Here is a 17320-nt window from a genome sequence, read left to right as displayed (position 1 = left end):
CATGGCTGATAACAGAGAAGTATAGCTTGAGGAAGGCAAGTCAGATGCTTGGTTGCATAGGGAGAGGAATCAGTAGCAGAAAGAAAGAAGTGATAATACCACTGTATAGGTCATTGGTACGTCCTCATCTACTGTGTTCAGTTCTGGAGGCCATAAATACAGAACGATATTAATATATTAGAGACTGTACAAAAAAGGGCAACTAAAATGGTGCAAGGTCTAGACCACAAAACGTACCAGAAAAGACTAAAAGATCTTTATATGTATAGTTTGGAGCAGAGAAGGGAAAGGGGGGACATGATAGAAACGTTCAAATACATAAAGGGTTTTAACAAGGTAAAGGAAGGAGACATTCTTCAAAGAAAGAGACGTATGAGAACAAGAGGACATGTTCTGAAACTGGAGGGTGGTAGGTTCAGGGGAAATTTGAGGAAAAATTACTTCACAGAAAGGGTAGTGGATAAGTGGAATAGCCTCCCATCAGAGGTGGTAGAGGCTAAGATAGTAGAGCAATTTAAACATGCATGGGATAGACATAAGGATGTCCTGCAGAAGAAGTAAGGATCTATAAGGGTTGAAGTAAGAATAGGTTTAAAAATAGGGCAGACTAGATGGGCCAAGTGGTTCTTATCTGCCGTCAAATTCTATGTTTCTATGAACTTGGCTACATAGAAATGACTAATAAAATATAATATTTCTGATTGTTACAGGCAGGATCTGTTTTATTGCTGATTTGACAGCTCATTGAGCAGGCTTTGAGAAGTCTGGGCACTCTACTACAAGACTCGCCCATTTACACCAGAAGGAACAGACTAATTCTGGGTACACACTGTACAATACATCGTCCGTAAATAGTGTTCACTCTAGCTCCGGCGGCAGGCAGGGCGTCGGAGCTACAGAGGGCGCTTCCATGCGCGCGCCGCCCGAAAAGGGTCACCGCACATTTCCCCACCCGCCGGACACTGCGACCCGCGGGTGAAGACAGCACCCACAGGCTGTGAGGGCAGAGCGCTTTTTGCCCTCCAGGAGGAGGGTAGGGCGCCGCACCCTGCTAAAACAGCCTAGCGGGAATGCTACGTAAAGCCGACGAACGATACATTTAGCCCATCGGCCAGTGTGTACACACGATATATCTGTGAACTACGTCGTTCAGATGGGTTGGGTATGAAATCCCGGCTGTCGGGATGCCACTGTTCAGAATACCGACAGTGGCATCCCGACAGCCAGAATCCCGACACCCATAAGAACGGTTGGTAAGTATTTTCCCTACCCTAACCCTCCCTACTTCCCCGGTGCCTAAACCTAACCCTCCCTCCCTAGTGCCTAAACCTAATCTCCCCCTCCCCGCACCCTAATTCTAACACTCCCTGCTCTGTGCCTAACACCGCTACCTAACGCTAACCTACCCCTAACACCCCGATACTTAACCTTTGGGATGCCGGCGGTCGGGATATTGGTGCCAGGATCCCGACCTGGCGTGATTTTGGTGCTGGTGTTTAGACTGTCGGCCTCCCGCGCTCCGGGATGCCGCCTACATCCCGTTCAGATATATCGTTTCAACCGTGCAGCATGTCAGATTCGATATATCGTTCAGGTATATTGTGCACATCTGCCTGTGTGTACAGATGACCAACAGTTTGACCCACATGCTGACCGCAAGAACCACCGACAATGACATCACCACTGGTTCCTCTGGCTAGACATATCCGTTCACCGATTGGTAAGTGTGTATGCACAGGCACATATTTGCCAATGTGATTGGTGTGAACCCCACATTAGTTCTATACGTCATCTGTTATTTCCTCTGGGACATTATGAGCCATTCTGGGCCTTTCTGTATCTGGTAATACCAGCTAATTATTTTATGCTTATATAAAACTAAATAGTGAAACATCTCTACCCAAGAGAGATTATGGATGAGATGTATGAAGACTTCTAAAGAGAGGACAAGTGGAGAAGTTTACCATAGAAAGCAATCGGCTTCTAGCTATCATTTATCAAGTATATTCTATAAAATGATAGGCAAAAGCTGATTGGTTGCTATGGCAAACTTCTACACTTGTCCACTTCACAATCTCTATAACTGGAGTGGAAAAGGGAGATGTACTAACAATGAAAACCTCACAAAAGTATCTGTGAGTAGATTTCTGATTAAACAATTTGAATATCTCTATTTTCTTACACAGTGACTATATTTCATTTTCCTTTATGTATATAATGTGTGATGTGTTTGCATATTTAGCACAAATTTCCCACTTGAGACCTACTATATTAACCATGTTCAGTCATAATACGCACATATTGTAGTACTTGCGAGACTGCATACACCACCCCTAGTGTTCATTCTATCACCCTGCACCTGCCCCAACCCGTGCAGTTCCTCTTTCCTGCCTGGGGTGTCGCTCTCTGCTCTGGTGCTTCTAGCACACTCTGGTCTCTATCTCAGCAGTGTGTTGCATCAGCTGAGTGTGCTAGAAGCACCAGAGCAGAGAGCGACACCCCAGGCAGGAAAGAGGAACTGCACGGGTCGTGACACGCTGGGATACTAAATAAGAGATTCCTGATGGAAATGGTATGTAGATAAAACATATATGGCTTTATTGATACTAGTGTAAAACCTAGAAACACTTAATTCTGCGGTGCAGTGTATACAATGGGGTTATAGTGGTCACAGATGCAACATTGTATCAAAAAAATATATATTTAGGTACATGTATCATGGTAAATACAACAAAAAAACAACAATGTGTGCCCTTGGGTGCAGGACCATATGCAATATAAGTCATAATAACATTGTGTGCTCTTATTGCCTTTGCCGGTTGCGGCAATCAAAGGTCCCGCACCTTCCTGGAGGGTGTGTGGTAACATATGAATGCCGTAGTCTCCAGTTTAAGGTTGGCAATGATATAAATGCGATGATATAAACTGGGTACCGCAGCAGGTGCCGTGATATGGACGATGATAGGGGCTTGCTCCTTGTGAAATGTACATACAAATGTTCATCAGCTCCTGAAGTTGTGCGCTCCTATATAATAGTTCTGTTGTGCTAATGCTGTCAGCGGCGTCCCGCTGGAAGAGATTTACCGGTAAGTCCTTGGCTCTCGATGAATGCATCGCGGTGAATGTCCCTGACCTCCTCTGCCTTGACTGTCTTCCCTGGTGTATGGTTTCCTAGGTAACTGGTCTGATTGGGTGGTAGCGGCTGTAACTGTTCGGCGGGTCCATGGCGCTGTGGATGCGAGCGTGGTGGCGTGACCGGCTCTGTGGGCTCTCTGAGTGCCTGGCAATTGTAGCCTCTTGCCTCCTTTTAGCGCTTGTGCCTCTCCTCCGGTATGCAATGTCCCAGATATCCTGGGCCGGTTGAGAGCGGCTGTAACGGTAGGTGGGTCTGCGGCTCTGGTACACTTTCATCCACAGCTCCGCAGACCCGCCAAACTGTTACGGCCGCTGACAGCCTTCCTGGCTAAGCTACACCCTCCTCTGTTTGAATTGCAAGTAACAATCCATGGTGCCCCTGTAAATCATCCTGCCTAAACAGTCTAGCGCAGTAGTTGTCAAACTCGGTCTTCAGGACCCCACACAGGTCATGTTTTCCAGGTCACCCAGCAGGTGCACAGGTGTATTCATTACTCACTGACACATTTTAAAAGATTCACAGGTGGAGCTAATTATTTCACTTGCGATTTAGGTGAGGAGACCTGGAAAACATGCACTGTTTGGGGTCCTGAGGACCGAGTTTGAGAACCTGTGGTCTAGCGGGAACACTAGGACCAATTATGGCCAACTTGGCTTCAACCCCATCAGCACATTGTTCCTGAAATTTGTATAAATGAATCGTTGGTTGTACTGAGAAGAGGAAAGCTTGGAGAGTGGTTGTGCTTATATAATTCCTTTTGGTTTGGTTAAAGCTATTTGTCACAGGTTAGTCATTTATTATGCTTCCTGCTAATCCCTTGTTATGGTGAAGGCTGGATAAGTTATTGTGTAACTGTGCCTTTTGTTTCTTGTTGTGAGTTTTGCATCAGTGACGTAGTCCTTACTGCACCTCCCTACAGATGTTGGGTATGTTTTGTAACGCGTCACAGAATAATTGTTGTCACACCAGTTTGTGAGGTGGTGGTGTCAGTGTGGGTTTTTCCTGTCTTGTAGCGAAATATGTAACATCAACACCTTTCCCCTGTTTTTTTTTTCACTGTGTTTAGGGATGTTATAGCTCACATGACAGATTTACAAACCATAAAGACATATGCACATGTATGTGCGGATAGATAAGTGTGAAAACATTTGTTACACAAACTGTCCTGTCCCTGACTATAGCGTAAGCTTTACGGACTTTGAAAATGTTTGTTCTCTTCAGTTTCATTTTTAGTTTTGTTGGCTTTTTGTTCAGAAATGATATTTTGAGAGAGCATGTGTGTTACCATTATTAACAAGCCTAGGGTGTGCACACACATCAGCAATTAATGGGGGCAATTCTACGTTTTGCAGATGATTTGTGTAAAGTAAAAAAAACTCGTCAATGTATGGTGTTCAGCGATTGCCGATCAGGACCAAAAAATAATCGGAATCGGCGGGTCAGGTTGTCCAACAAGTTGGATTTCGTGGTTTGCTCTTGTATGGTACCGATCAGCCATTTTTCTAACCGTTACTAATAAAATGATGAGCCTTTCACGATCGACAGGACAGTTTCTGGTGAAAATGATCTGTGAATTACTGGAGCGTATCCACAATGTATGGGCGCAGATTGGTGGATTGGAGATTGTTTAATCTAAGAAAAATAAACTCCGAATCGGTTAATGGTTTTCTTTTTCTTTTTTGTGATTGCTGATGTATGGGTCCTATTAACCTCCTTCACAAATTGGTTCTGGATAAATATCACTTTCTGTCTCTGTTTACTAAATTGGATGCAGCCATTTTGTGTGCCTCCATGATGTCACCAGTTTCCGATGGCATGAACCTACAAAATGTCTGTCTGATTCTGTTTTATGCAAATCAGTAGGGGCTCATTGAACGTAAACTGTATTGTTTTAATAGACATTCTGGTGATGTATTCCTTAACTTTTTTGTTAACCGTATCTGGGTAATATGTGAGACGTACACTATCGTTTCAGTGCAAGCTTCCTTATTGTATTGGGTTGTTAGTGCATAGGTCATTTCCAGTCAGAGCTATGGTAATCGGATCTGCCGTCTTTATCAGTGAGAGTTTACTTTGTTTTGTTACCTTATCAGTTATGATGTATTGAGATGACTAAAATACTCGTCTGCATTCCGGCTACCAACATCATCTATAATCAGCAGAAAAAAAACACAATTCAACCCACTCTCAAATGTGTTTTATCTGTATACAGTAGTAGGTCAACAGGCATTAGTTTAGAAAACTTGTAAGTCATTTTCTAGCTTATTGTAATGCTTTCTTTTAGGGGGCGATTCAAGTCAGCGGGAGTTGAATAGTGCCGGGAAGTTGGTCCCCGAGCTACTGAATTCAGCACACCTGTTAGGTCGACTAAATGACTTCTTCTCGCTCCTTCCTGAGTGTGCGAGGAGAAATCCGTCCAAAGTGTCAGCCGCGAGGCTGTTTTACGAGTTAGCGCGGCGCTAACAGCGTCCCAGACGGCACTTTGGTTGGAAAATGCTGATCTGGTGGCTAAACACCCAGGTTAAGTCGCGAAAACAAGCATTCTCCGACTTAACTTGTAATAGACGGACTAAACCGCGCCCTGTATACCAACTTCCCGGCGCTAATCAACTCCCGCTGAAATGAATCGCCTCCTAATGCTGGGTACACATGATAGCGATATATCTGCAGATGATGGTCGTTCATACACACTGAACGGCCATTATCTGCTTCTGCCCGCGGGTACCGGTGGCCGGGGGACGTGTCCTGACCCTCTCTCCGCGGCTGCCACTGTATGTGTACGTGCGGCAACGCCAATGCGATATTTCGTTGTTAACAGACATATCGCCTGTACACAATGGCCAACGGCCCGCACATTTATTAGCTCGGCCAGTGTGTACCCAGCATTAGACTCTGGTTTTCCAGGACATTTGTGATACTTGCTAATTTATATGTATATTTGTACAAATAAAAAATGGATGTCCAAACTAGTTCTCCTGTCACCCGTCCACCACATCACCTTGCTGATAGTATATGCTTTCAGCATAGCAGCATGAAAAGCAATCTGAGCTACTTAGTACAAACGCTGTGGCCTCGGCTGTGTGACATCGGAGTGGACTGGATATAGATATGAGACCCATTCCAAGGACGGGGACATGTGGGGGGTATGTCTTGGGTGGTACACTGCCAAACCAGGCACTCGGGTGTCCTACGGTGACCTCCGAGATCAAAAAAACCTTCCTTGGGAATATATAATTAATGTAAAATTCTGGCGTGTGCTTTTTTTTTTTTTTCTTTTTTTTTTTCCATAATATCTTTTGAAACTTTATGTATAACCGTTTTCCACATAATAGATTTCCTAACTGTTGTTGCAATTTATATTGTGTGTATACTTACAGTAAATAATACGGAAATCAGTAATACTGGAAGATTAGAATCTCCGATCTGACCCTTTCCACCTGTTACAAATGCTCTGCTCCCAATCTTCCCACTTTAATGTATTATTGCCACAATTTGCAATTAGTTCATTGCTATTCTAAGACGCCATTCTCGTCCATTCGTTTTCAGTAGTTAAGTGGCAGCAGGTTGTTGCAACTCAACGGTAAGGAACCTGTGGAACTACACATCCCAGCATGCCCTTACAGCTACCCTGTGGCAGAACATGCTGAGATGTGTAGTGTCACAGCAGCTGGCGTGCCACCGGTTATTTACCAGCTAAAAGGGATAGGTTGGAGAGCCTGTATGATGGAGTGCACCGATCTTACGTAGTTTGTGTTTTATTTACAGGCAGACAAACGAGCACACCACAATGCACTGGAGCGTAAGCGCAGGGACCATATCAAGGACAGTTTCCACAGTCTAAGGGACTCCGTACCTTCACTCCAAGGGGAAAAGGTGAATTTTATTGTTTTTATTTGCTTGTTATTTCCTAAGCTGGAAACTTGTTTCTCTATAATCCTTTATCTTGACATTTTCCTGCAGCGAAGGTGCCGCATTTTTGTGTTTTATAATAAAATTGTCATCCTCTGTGGCGTTTACAGTGAGATGTTTAGAGATGTGTTGCTGTACAGTGGCAGGTAAAAGGGGCATCGTACCTAACATTAAGCAACATATAATTAACCCAGGTATTAAACATTGCACACTTTGCCAGCCTCTGCCCATCACTACACATAGCTGGCCCGTGTCCACGTTACTTTACCTGCCAGATTCTCCCTCCTCTGCTGTACTGTGTATCCTCTAAGAACAATTTTCAGCTTGCCAGCTAAGAGAGCTCCAAAGAAACGATATCGCAACTTGGCTTGCCCAGTTATTGCGGCCAGATCTGCAGTGCGGTGACACTAGGATGCATTTCAAAGTCCTCATGGCATTTAGGATTTGTAGTGCACCACAAAGATGTACGACCAAAAGGTGCAGCATTTAGAGGGGGGGTGCAGTGATTCCATTGGCTTTTGGTTTTCCAGTTATTTTTTTAAAATTTCCCTCAGAATGCCCTCTTTGCAAATGTGTCCAGGTACATCTATCCTACCTGCGCTACAAGTCGCATTACACACATGTGATCTGGCCTCCTTGCGCGTTAAGTAGCTCTTCTAGTCGTGCCGTGGCGTGACACGGTAGTGCCATGCGTCTTTGTGCAACTTTTCTCTTTCAAATGCGACTTATTCACAAAGCGATGCGAATAGGACGCACATGCAGCTTCTGTCAAATAAAATGATGTGCAGCATGCCTATATTCTGTGTGAGGTTTTATCTACATGCAAAATGCTACGTTACAATGTCACAGCAGCTGACACTGTAACGCAGCATTTAGCATGCAGGTACATAGAATATAGGCATGCCGCATATTATTTTAATCAGCAGAAGCTGCTTGTGTATCCTATTTGAAGGGGAAAAGTAGCACGAAAAGAGGCTCTGCACTATCGTGTCACTCCACGGCACGGCGCGACTAGAAGGGCTGTTGTTGAATGTGCAAGAAGGCTAGATGTATGAGTACACCTCTGTATGTATGAAAATATGGTTCTAAGCAAGAGGTGGGGGGTTTCCAAGGTGGAACAATGCCTTTTTAGACTATCAATATAAGTACTTTTGCTCCCTCAAGATCCGGCGTTGTAGCAGTACATACACCAAATAATAAATCTGCATTTTTTGTTCCCCTTTTAACCAAGATAATTTTATGAGCTCTGTGAAAGAAAATAATAAATCTGCTCATGAGCTAACTCTCCTGGTTCCACCCTAAAGGCATCACGGGCTCAAATACTAGACAAAGCCACAGAGTACATACAGTATATGAGAAGGAAAAATCACACACACCAGCAAGACATCGACGACCTAAAGAGACAGAACGCACTATTAGAGCAACAAGGTAAGAATACATTAACCATGGCTTACACTAATCGTGTTTATTGCATGGGCGAGCACATTGCTAATTGTTTCATAGCAGTGCTAATAAGTGCTGTTTATTGCCCACTACTGCTGCTTCTAAGAACCTAGTTGTTGGACTATTTCACTTTCTTTTTGCATAATATGTTTATGTTCTCCTAAGCAACACTTGTGTTATTAGTGTACTGTGTTCTCTAAAGTTTCCGTTTCAGTCACTCTTTTCCCTTTCTGGTTAGTTTTATCTGCAGAGCAGAGTTCCTGTATAGCCTGCTTCCTCTGTAAATACCAATTTCACCTTTACAGGGGCAATCACTGCTTTTGCTTATTACTTTGTACAGTAGATTCTCCTCTCATCCTGTCCTCTATGAACTTTTATTTGGTGGTTTAGAAATAACCTGTTCATGGAGAATACTTTTACACTTTGCAGCGTAGTCTCTAGCAGTCATTGTTATCGTTGTTTGGCTTTGCTAGGCATAAACTGTGAGATAAAATATCTGTCAGACCAACAGATATTTTGCCATGTAGTTTATATCCCGGCGGTCGGGATTCTGGGCTTTCAGAATGCCGGCGCCGGAATCTTGACACCAGTCAGAATCCCAATGTTAAGTATTGGGATTAGGTACTAGGGGGAGGGTTAGGGTTTAGGCTGTGGGAAGGGAGGGTTAGTGGGGACGTAGTTTGGATACCGGCGGGCGCGATCCCGCCCGCCGATGTCCCGACAGCCACGTCCCGACATGGGACTAAAGATAGGCGTCGAAATCCCGTTAGGGATCCCCGGTGGGACTTGGGGTTAGGCACCCCCCCTGTGAAGGTTAGGGTATGGAAAGGGGGGGGGTTAGGCACCACTACGGGGAAGTTAGGCACCACTGGGAGGGTTAGGCGCTAACAGGGGGAAGTTAGGGTTACGCACTAACAGGGGAGGTTAGGGACCCTTAAGGGAGGGTTGGGGGGAGAGAGGGGAGGGTTAGACTACTTACCCGACCCGTCTGGCTGCCGCTGTCGGTATTTGATCCAGCAGCTAAACAGCTGCCGGCAGTACATACCGATTCAGTTAGGGGAAGTGTAGTATACTTACCGGCTTCTGTCGGGATTGTAATCTACGTCAGGATGCCGGGGGCCGGGATTCTGTGTGCCGGGGTCCCGTAACCAACCAGATATTTTATCTGACAAACTGAAACCCATCAGATCTTGTAGCCATACACTGTGAGATATTTCATAGTATATGGCCACGGCATTTGCGTTCCTCCCCTGCGAAGAAACAGGGGAAACGCCAGATGCGGACGTCCAATTATTGGATCTATGGGACGTGCTGGACAATTTTGCATGGCTGACAGACTGCTGATTACTCATTGGCCTCAGCAATACACTGTTCAATTATCAGTGCGATCAGATGATTATTAGCTAAACGGTTCGATAGTTTGACAGCATATGCCCAGAATTAGTGCTAGGTATTTCTGCAGTCACCCCAAGGCGTTTACTGCAGACTCCAAGCTACTGACAAACAGCTCTCCAAGTTCTACCGACGCTACTAACACAGCTGCTGCGTTTGTTCGTACATAGGGGCTGTGCTAAAATATGCAAATGCCGCAGTAAAAATAGTCTGATCTGCTGCTGCAGGGTCTAAAGATGCAGGCATCGGATCAAATGTGTGCGAACATCGGACAAATACGTTTCCCCTGGCTACTCAGGATGTCCAGTGAAGTTACGATGCCAACGCCAGTGAAGCCGTGTCCGAGGGCGCAGCCACTTGCTTCAGCACACCTAGAAAACTCCCCCGTTTTCTGGCGTGCTTCCTGTTGCCTCCCCCAGATGCCAGCAGCATGCCAATCACGCTGCTGCGTTTGGGGCACTGCGAACGTGATCACATGCCAAGATCTGCATATGCACAGTGCGGCTTCTGCGCACACTCACATCTCCAAACATATGAGAGTTGCGTAAGCATTGCGTTTACATTAATCTCTGAATTAGGCCCCCATATCCATTGTTTTATCGTGTTTCACAGATGAGATGTAATCTATCCAACATTTAGCGGTCTGGCCTAATGGCTCTGCAGTCTTCATGTTGGGTATTCAAGTTGTTGGCAATGTGCGGCTGTGCGCAAGACCGGTAATGATGGTACCCTGGCATGGCAGACTTCCCTGTGCCCCCATCTCTGCGAATAATGTGTGTTTGCGAGGTCCTGGAGAATCGGTCAGAAGGTCGCCCTGCTGCCATCGCAAATAATGAACCCCCCCCCCCTAAATATAGGTCTGTTTGCTGTTAATTCGGTGGCTCTTGATGTATTGTTGGTTGAATGGAAATGTAAAGAGCAGTTCGTTATCCCCAGTAATTAATGATGTTGAACACTGTAGCCACTTGGGTGATGCGTAGAGCATAAGCAATTAACGTGATATTATACTATAACATTAAAAAGTTAAACTTGAACGCTATAAGGTGACTATTTCAAAAAGTAGCCTTTATGCTTCACAAGTGGTCCGATCAGATTACTGCTAAAGGCATCCATGTCTTTTATTTAACTATAAACCCTATTTAACCCTTCCTTCTCTGCCCACAGTTCGCGCGCTGGAGAAAGCGAGATCCAACTCTCGGCTTCAGTCAAATTATTCCTCGTCCGACAGCAGCCTTTACAACAATCCCAACGGCAGCACCATATCCGCCTTTGACGGAGGATCCGACTCGAGCTCCGAGTCGGAGCCCGAGGAACCCCAAAGTAGAAAGAAACTTCGGATGGAAGAAAGTTAAAGCAAAACAAAGCAATAAAAGCCAGCAGCCTGTACCAAGCTTAACATTTTCAGCCCCTCCACATCTCATAATTAGGCCCTGTTTCGATGTTTTAAGGACTTCATATTCTTTTATTTTTATTATCATTTAGGCTATTGGACTGCATTTCTTTTCTATTCCCTCGTCCTTTTTTTTGTTTTGTTTTTTTCCCCTTCTCCCAACTTTATTTAATTCTTCAGAAAACATCCACGTTTAAGATGGATAGGTGAAAAAAACAAAAAACTGCACTTGGTGTATTTTCAGTTGCATGTTAGTAACTATAATTGTGGTCTGCAATTGGCCCTTGTACGACCGGTATCCACAAGGTGAACAAAGCAGGTTAGTAAAACCTGGAACAAAAAACATGCAATGTACTTGTGTATTATTTTTTTTATTTTTATTTTATTTCTTTATCATACTGATTTATTTAAATTTCCTTTTAGTTGTTTATGCAAGAAAAGCTCGACACGTGCCACATACAAATTCCAAATACTTGGTGCTGCACTTCTTCTGGGCTAAAACTTGGCATTAACTGCTTATCAGCTTCTTCTCTTTTTTTTTTTTTTTTTTATATATATGTTTATTTTACATGTTACAAAGTGGAAAAAAAAAATTGGGCAAAATTGCTTTGGTCACATTTGTTTACACAATGCACCACGTGTCTGCAAAAATTGTTCTCCAATTAAATTGAGAGTGCACACGGATTAATACTGTCCACTTAGTCTGAAAACAGGGTTGTGATTTTATTGTGTAATTATTATTATAATTTTTTTTTTCTCCCCGTTTGCTCTTATCCAAAATGTGAATCGTGTTACTGCCAACCAGGATAGATACTGCTGCAGTCATATGGATTCAGTTCTAGTAGATTAATATAAACTGCATCACTTACATTGGTCAGGAACCTGCTGATGACTAAATTTCAGGTCAGCAAATTCTGGGGTTTCCAAGATTACCCTTCCTGATTTTAAATGTATTAAACTACTAATTGCATCAAGGGGGCTAGGATTTGTCCAACTTTCAAATTGAAATTCGACTGTTTGTGTTGGGGTTTTATCGTGTGTTCCTGTATGTACTTTGCCAAATGAAGATTATTCTGTGTGTGATATCTAGTTTTGTACATAATTAAAATTAGCAACAAATTCTGGCCCCTCCCCCCACCCTCCAATTAAAATTAAGCAGATGAACAGAACACGCTTGTCTATTAAAAATATATAAGAAATAAATACTTAAGCTTTCCTTTTAAGATTTGTTTTTATTATACATTCTACATTTATTCCATTATAATCTGTTTTGTCATTTGAGAACTACAATTTGATGGAAGAAAAATGGTCCTGGCTTCAGATTGAGGCTAATGTCAGACTAAAATTTGTTTAGATCAGACCAATTGTTCTGGTCTATCCAGCTAAACAGTCTGTTGGATGTACTTAAATTCCCTTCTCACCCTCATGATAAAATAGACTGTTTCCGTACTGAATTTGACAATCTAATCCATTAACCTGACCATAATTAAATCCTATCCAATTAAATCGCTTCATACAGCTTAACCGGTCTTCCACCTCAGCACCACACTCCCAGCCGTGTAGGAAAATTCCACACACACTTCAAAGTAACCTTCATAAGAATGTTTTCTGTCTTCTGCTGGACCTCTCTGGAAGAGTGTCAATGCTTCATCTGGGTTTCAGAGCACAATATAGAGTAATGGTGGGAATGGAAAACTGCATACTGGCAGAACATTTATCTAAGATTATTAATATTTTTTTTTTTTTTTTTTACATTTTGCATAAATTCACCATTAAATATATATTGGGATCAGGTGCACAAATTATCAAACCTAAGTTGGCGTGAAAAATGTATTTGGCCTTTTAGAGCATCCACTTTTTCAATCCGTTATAATCTAGCATATAATGAAAATGGTGGCAGCTATATTACATTGTCTGAGTGGCATCTTGGTGTATAAGAGTCTTACAGGTGTGCATGCAGGAGATATATTAGTTGACTGTAAACATAGAGCAGCATTAGCCTACGTGTGTCTGTCTAACTGTTGAACAATCACTCTCAGCATATTTTGTCAGCGGCTGACGGCGCGGGGGGATTGCTGTTCAATAACGGCTGGAGGACTAGAAGTTGCCCAGGTCGGTCATGTAGCTTATCCTGTATGTCGCAGTGTTGGTGAATAGATAAATTATCAAAATTGATCTTTTTTATTTTTGTCTTTTTTGTTTTACCTTACATGATATTTAGTATGCCCAATGAATTTATAATACCTTTTATGTTTGTTTTTTATCCCATGGAAATAGTAAGTATATTGTACATAAGCCCAGTGGCCATCTCAATTTAATGCTCACCTTTACTATAAAACTATAAATAAAATCTTATTTTATCCTTATAAGGCTGTCTGTCTTATTTGTTTCTCATCCTTAATTGGAATCCATGTTGGTGTAACCATGAAAACGGAATCTTTATTCGTTTGGTGTTCTGGATAAGTGGGATGAGGGGACGGGTGAAGTGTTGCCTTTGGCCAAATCACTATTCACAATTTGGAATTACTTCAGTTTAACATCTTGGTGCCCAGGGCCGGTCTGGCAAACTGGCACTTCTGGCAAATGCCAGGAGGGCTGAATGGCCGGTCCGGTCTGAAACCTGGCCGAGCAGCTCAGCCTCCCGGCGCACTTCGACGGGGGGGGGGGGACGTGCCGCGAGGTCAGGCCCTTGTGACACAGCACGCCCCAATGAGATTTAACCACACCCCCGTGAGGTGAGGTCACTCCCCTTTTACGAGAGCATGAGCGCCTGTGGCCCTGTTGGGGCCTGATTCGAGATCACACCTGAAGTGGCTGCATCTGGGTTGCTTTTTTGCACCAAACGCGCGTCTCTAAGGTGAGCATGCATGTGTCTGCGGGCTAATTAGTCGCATGGAAGATAGCCAGATCGCCACATGTTGCTAAGTGGATGTAACTGGGCAGCCAGACAGCATTCGCACTTGGGTAAGTGTGAGGTGGGCATGGAGACAGAATGGCACGCTACTTTCAGGCTGGTATTTTGCACCAACCATTAGGTTAGCACAAATGCGTGCTGATAATTACGGATGCTCTCAAGCAGATGTATATGGTCAATGCAAGCGGTTCTTCCGCATCTATTTTCAAGCACGCAATGCGGGCAGTTTGCGTGCAAATCTGAATATGACTCGTAGAATATCTGGCCAAATGTAGGACTGTTATCTGGCAGTGAAACTATTCAGGTCCTGCGCGAAACCGGCGACTCTCCTCTGATGTCACTGTGATGAGAAGATGACGACAGCGCACACATACTTCTGACTGCATTTACCAACCTGATTAATGATCCATTCAGCTGCAATTGGATTTTAATTGGGCATGGTGGTCGATTTAGCGTGGTTAAATGTTAAGTGATATCACTACGGGCCTTATGCGGAGTTGGAAGTAAATTGGGGCTTATGTTGCGCCAAAGATGCGTACATTGGAAAAAATATATATTTGCCTGTTTGCAAAGCTGTACTTATCTTGATATGTGACCGTAACTTTGTGTACGCCTGGTTTGCTACTAAGGCCGTGTTCAATTAGAGGTGAAAAGCTGTGATTGATCGATGCAGTTTTCGCCAGTTTAAGACGCCCTATTCAATTCCAGGGCATTGTCACATGGGTGAAAACTCCATAGACACAAACAGGTGAAAAAGTTTCTCCACCCAAAGGCAGGAGAAAAGATGTGCAAAATCCCTATTTTTTATTAAAAATGCGGGGACTTGGTTCAGAACCCTTTGGGCACCCCCCTAATGACTAATTAGGGGGAAAAAAATCAAAATGTATCTTACTACCCCTAAAAGTGCATATAACAGCCATTGGACTCAATTTAGGATCCCAAAATACTTTTATTACATACACTTCTATATTGATTACCAGGGTCACTTATGCTTTTTTTGGAGTACAGACTGATTTCTGTAGTATGCGATAACTTTGCCCTCAGAACAGATGATTGAGCCGAAAACATCGCGCTTTTTGCCGATCTCAGCTTTTCGCCGCTAATTGAATGCGGCCCTAAGTCATCAGTATGGACTTGCAGCTACCATAACTTAGGTCAGAATATGCATCTCCCAAAAGGCACATTTTTGCTTCCGTCCAGCCCTGCACCGCCCGGTTGTTGCGTTAACAAAAATGTTGCTGAACTTTGACTTCAAGAGAGTCACGGTACACTCCATTTACATCTGTCGGCTGTAAGTGTTGATGCGATAGAAATGAGTCCTTTTCTGCGTCGGCTAGACGTACATGCGCTCGGTTACGGACCATGCCGAAGGCAAAAAAAACAGGTAAGTTCAATTCACTATCAGCCCCGCCTAAGGTATTTATCGGTATGTTCTTTTAATTTACAGACCGTGTACAATGACGCACACTTGTTGTAAACAAACAACAAAAGACGACTCTGGACATTATATACAGCTTTGGTCGCAAACTTATAGAATTAACCATACAGTACTTATTGCCAACATCCAAAGCTTCACTAACTATATCGAGCTACCTTTTTTTTTATGTATATACCTCTCCTTTCTCCTTCATCCACTAGGGGACACTGGAGCTTCATGACAGTGGGGTATAGACGGTGGGTTGAGTTGAGCCTGGCACTTTAAAAATCTACAAGTGTGACTGGCTCCTCCCCCTCTATGCCCCATCAACCCCAGTTTTTAGAATGTGCCCGAGTAGAGCCGGTGCACAGGGGCTGTCTCCAGCCCTTATATTAATTTTTATATGATTTGTAAAAGAATCAAGCAAGAGGACAGGCAGACTGTTAGCTGTGACAGTCTGCCTGCATCGTGGGAGCCGCCAGAGAGGGGACCACACGGCTACTGCAGCCTGTGTCCGGTCACCCTATGGAGGGGAGGCTGCTTTAGGCAGTTAGGAGTCATCAGACTCAGCGGGGCCCGCCACAGCTACCACTGGCTTGTGTCCGGGTCCCCGCTCTCCCCTCACTGCCCAGCGCTCTGGCCGCAGCAGCTCGGTGAGTAGCACACCTCTCCTGACTAGCAGGAGAGGTGAAAATAACTGCTGGGTCTGAAAACAGCGCGCGGCTGTCAGCCCCGCTGTCAGTTGCCACGCTGGTGTTGTGATAGAACACCGGCGCTGGCTGTTAGGTAGGCGCGCTCACAGCGGTCCTGCCTCTGCGTGCCGGTGCTTGTGTAAAAGGCACCGGCACGGTTATCACTGGGGCGGTCGTGCCGCTTGCCCCCGCTGTTAGTGCGGGGACAGAACGTCCCACTGTATAAGTGTATGCCGCGCGCATACAAAGCGGCGGCCATTAGGGGAGGAGCTTATGGGTCCCTCCTCCTCTTCCTCCTTCACTGCCTGGGCTAGTTTGGCGCGCTCTGAACGGGAGTGGCGCCTCAGACTGCAGGCACTGAGCGGAGGGGGAGAGGAGCAGATGAGAGCATCTACAGGGGGTCTGTAAATACAGAGGGTGGTTTTAACTACTTTCTGGTCCTATTGATTGCTCCTCCCTTATATGCCTGTCTGCCCCTGTTACTGAGTTGCATTTTCTTGAAATTCTGCTCCTCTTATACTGCTCTGCATGCAATTTGAGTAGCATTATTATTGAAATTCTGCTCCTCCCTTATTGCTCTGTCTGCTCCCATACTTGAGTAGCATTATTATTGTAATTCTGCTTCTCCCTATACTTCTTCTGCATTCCTGAATTGTATGTGGTGCTTGTCTGTGAGTACATGATGACATCCAGGACAGAAAAAACTGCATCACAAAAGCTGTTTGCCTGCACTAAGTGCAGGAAGAAGTTTACCCATGCTCGCTCCGAAGGGTCTTCCCTGTGCGAGACATGTGAAGCAGACAGTGCTAACACGCAGTCTGTCACTCCCTCCTTCATAAATAGTTTGGCCGGGGTCATGGCGGACCTTTCTTCTGAATTAGCCGCTTCCCGTAGGGAACGGGAGGCTGCCAGAGATCTACCTGGCACATCTCACCCTTCTTTTCTAGCAGAACCAGCGTGGGCTCAGAATTTAGTCCGCTCGGTGAATAGCCTTGCTCAAGTGATGGGTTCTGCGTCTAAAGCTCCT

The 17320-nt window shown here is 44.4% G+C and overlaps 1 protein-coding gene across 1 annotated transcript in view; it reads left to right on the top strand.

Annotated features, from left to right (window-relative positions):
* MAX (MYC associated transcriptional regulator X) overlaps positions 1 to 12493 on the top strand; it is a 35112-nt gene extending 22619 nt beyond the window's left edge. The window contains exons 2-4 of the mRNA XM_088465301.1: positions 6902 to 7009; positions 8350 to 8473; positions 11045 to 12493. Coding sequence (XP_088321427.1) covers positions 6902 to 7009; positions 8350 to 8473; positions 11045 to 11232 — 420 coding nt within the window. The 3' untranslated portion in view covers positions 11233 to 12493. The remainder of the gene's footprint in view (positions 1 to 6901; positions 7010 to 8349; positions 8474 to 11044) is intronic.
* Positions 12494 to 17320: the final 4827 nt, after the last annotated feature.

Source organism: Taudactylus pleione, unplaced genomic scaffold, assembly GCF_031769625.1.
Source record: "Taudactylus pleione unplaced genomic scaffold, aTauple2 ptg001956l, whole genome shotgun sequence".
NCBI classification, from domain to species: domain Eukaryota; kingdom Metazoa; phylum Chordata; class Amphibia; order Anura; family Myobatrachidae; genus Taudactylus; species Taudactylus pleione.
This window is presented reverse-complemented; position numbering and strand designations above follow the sequence as displayed.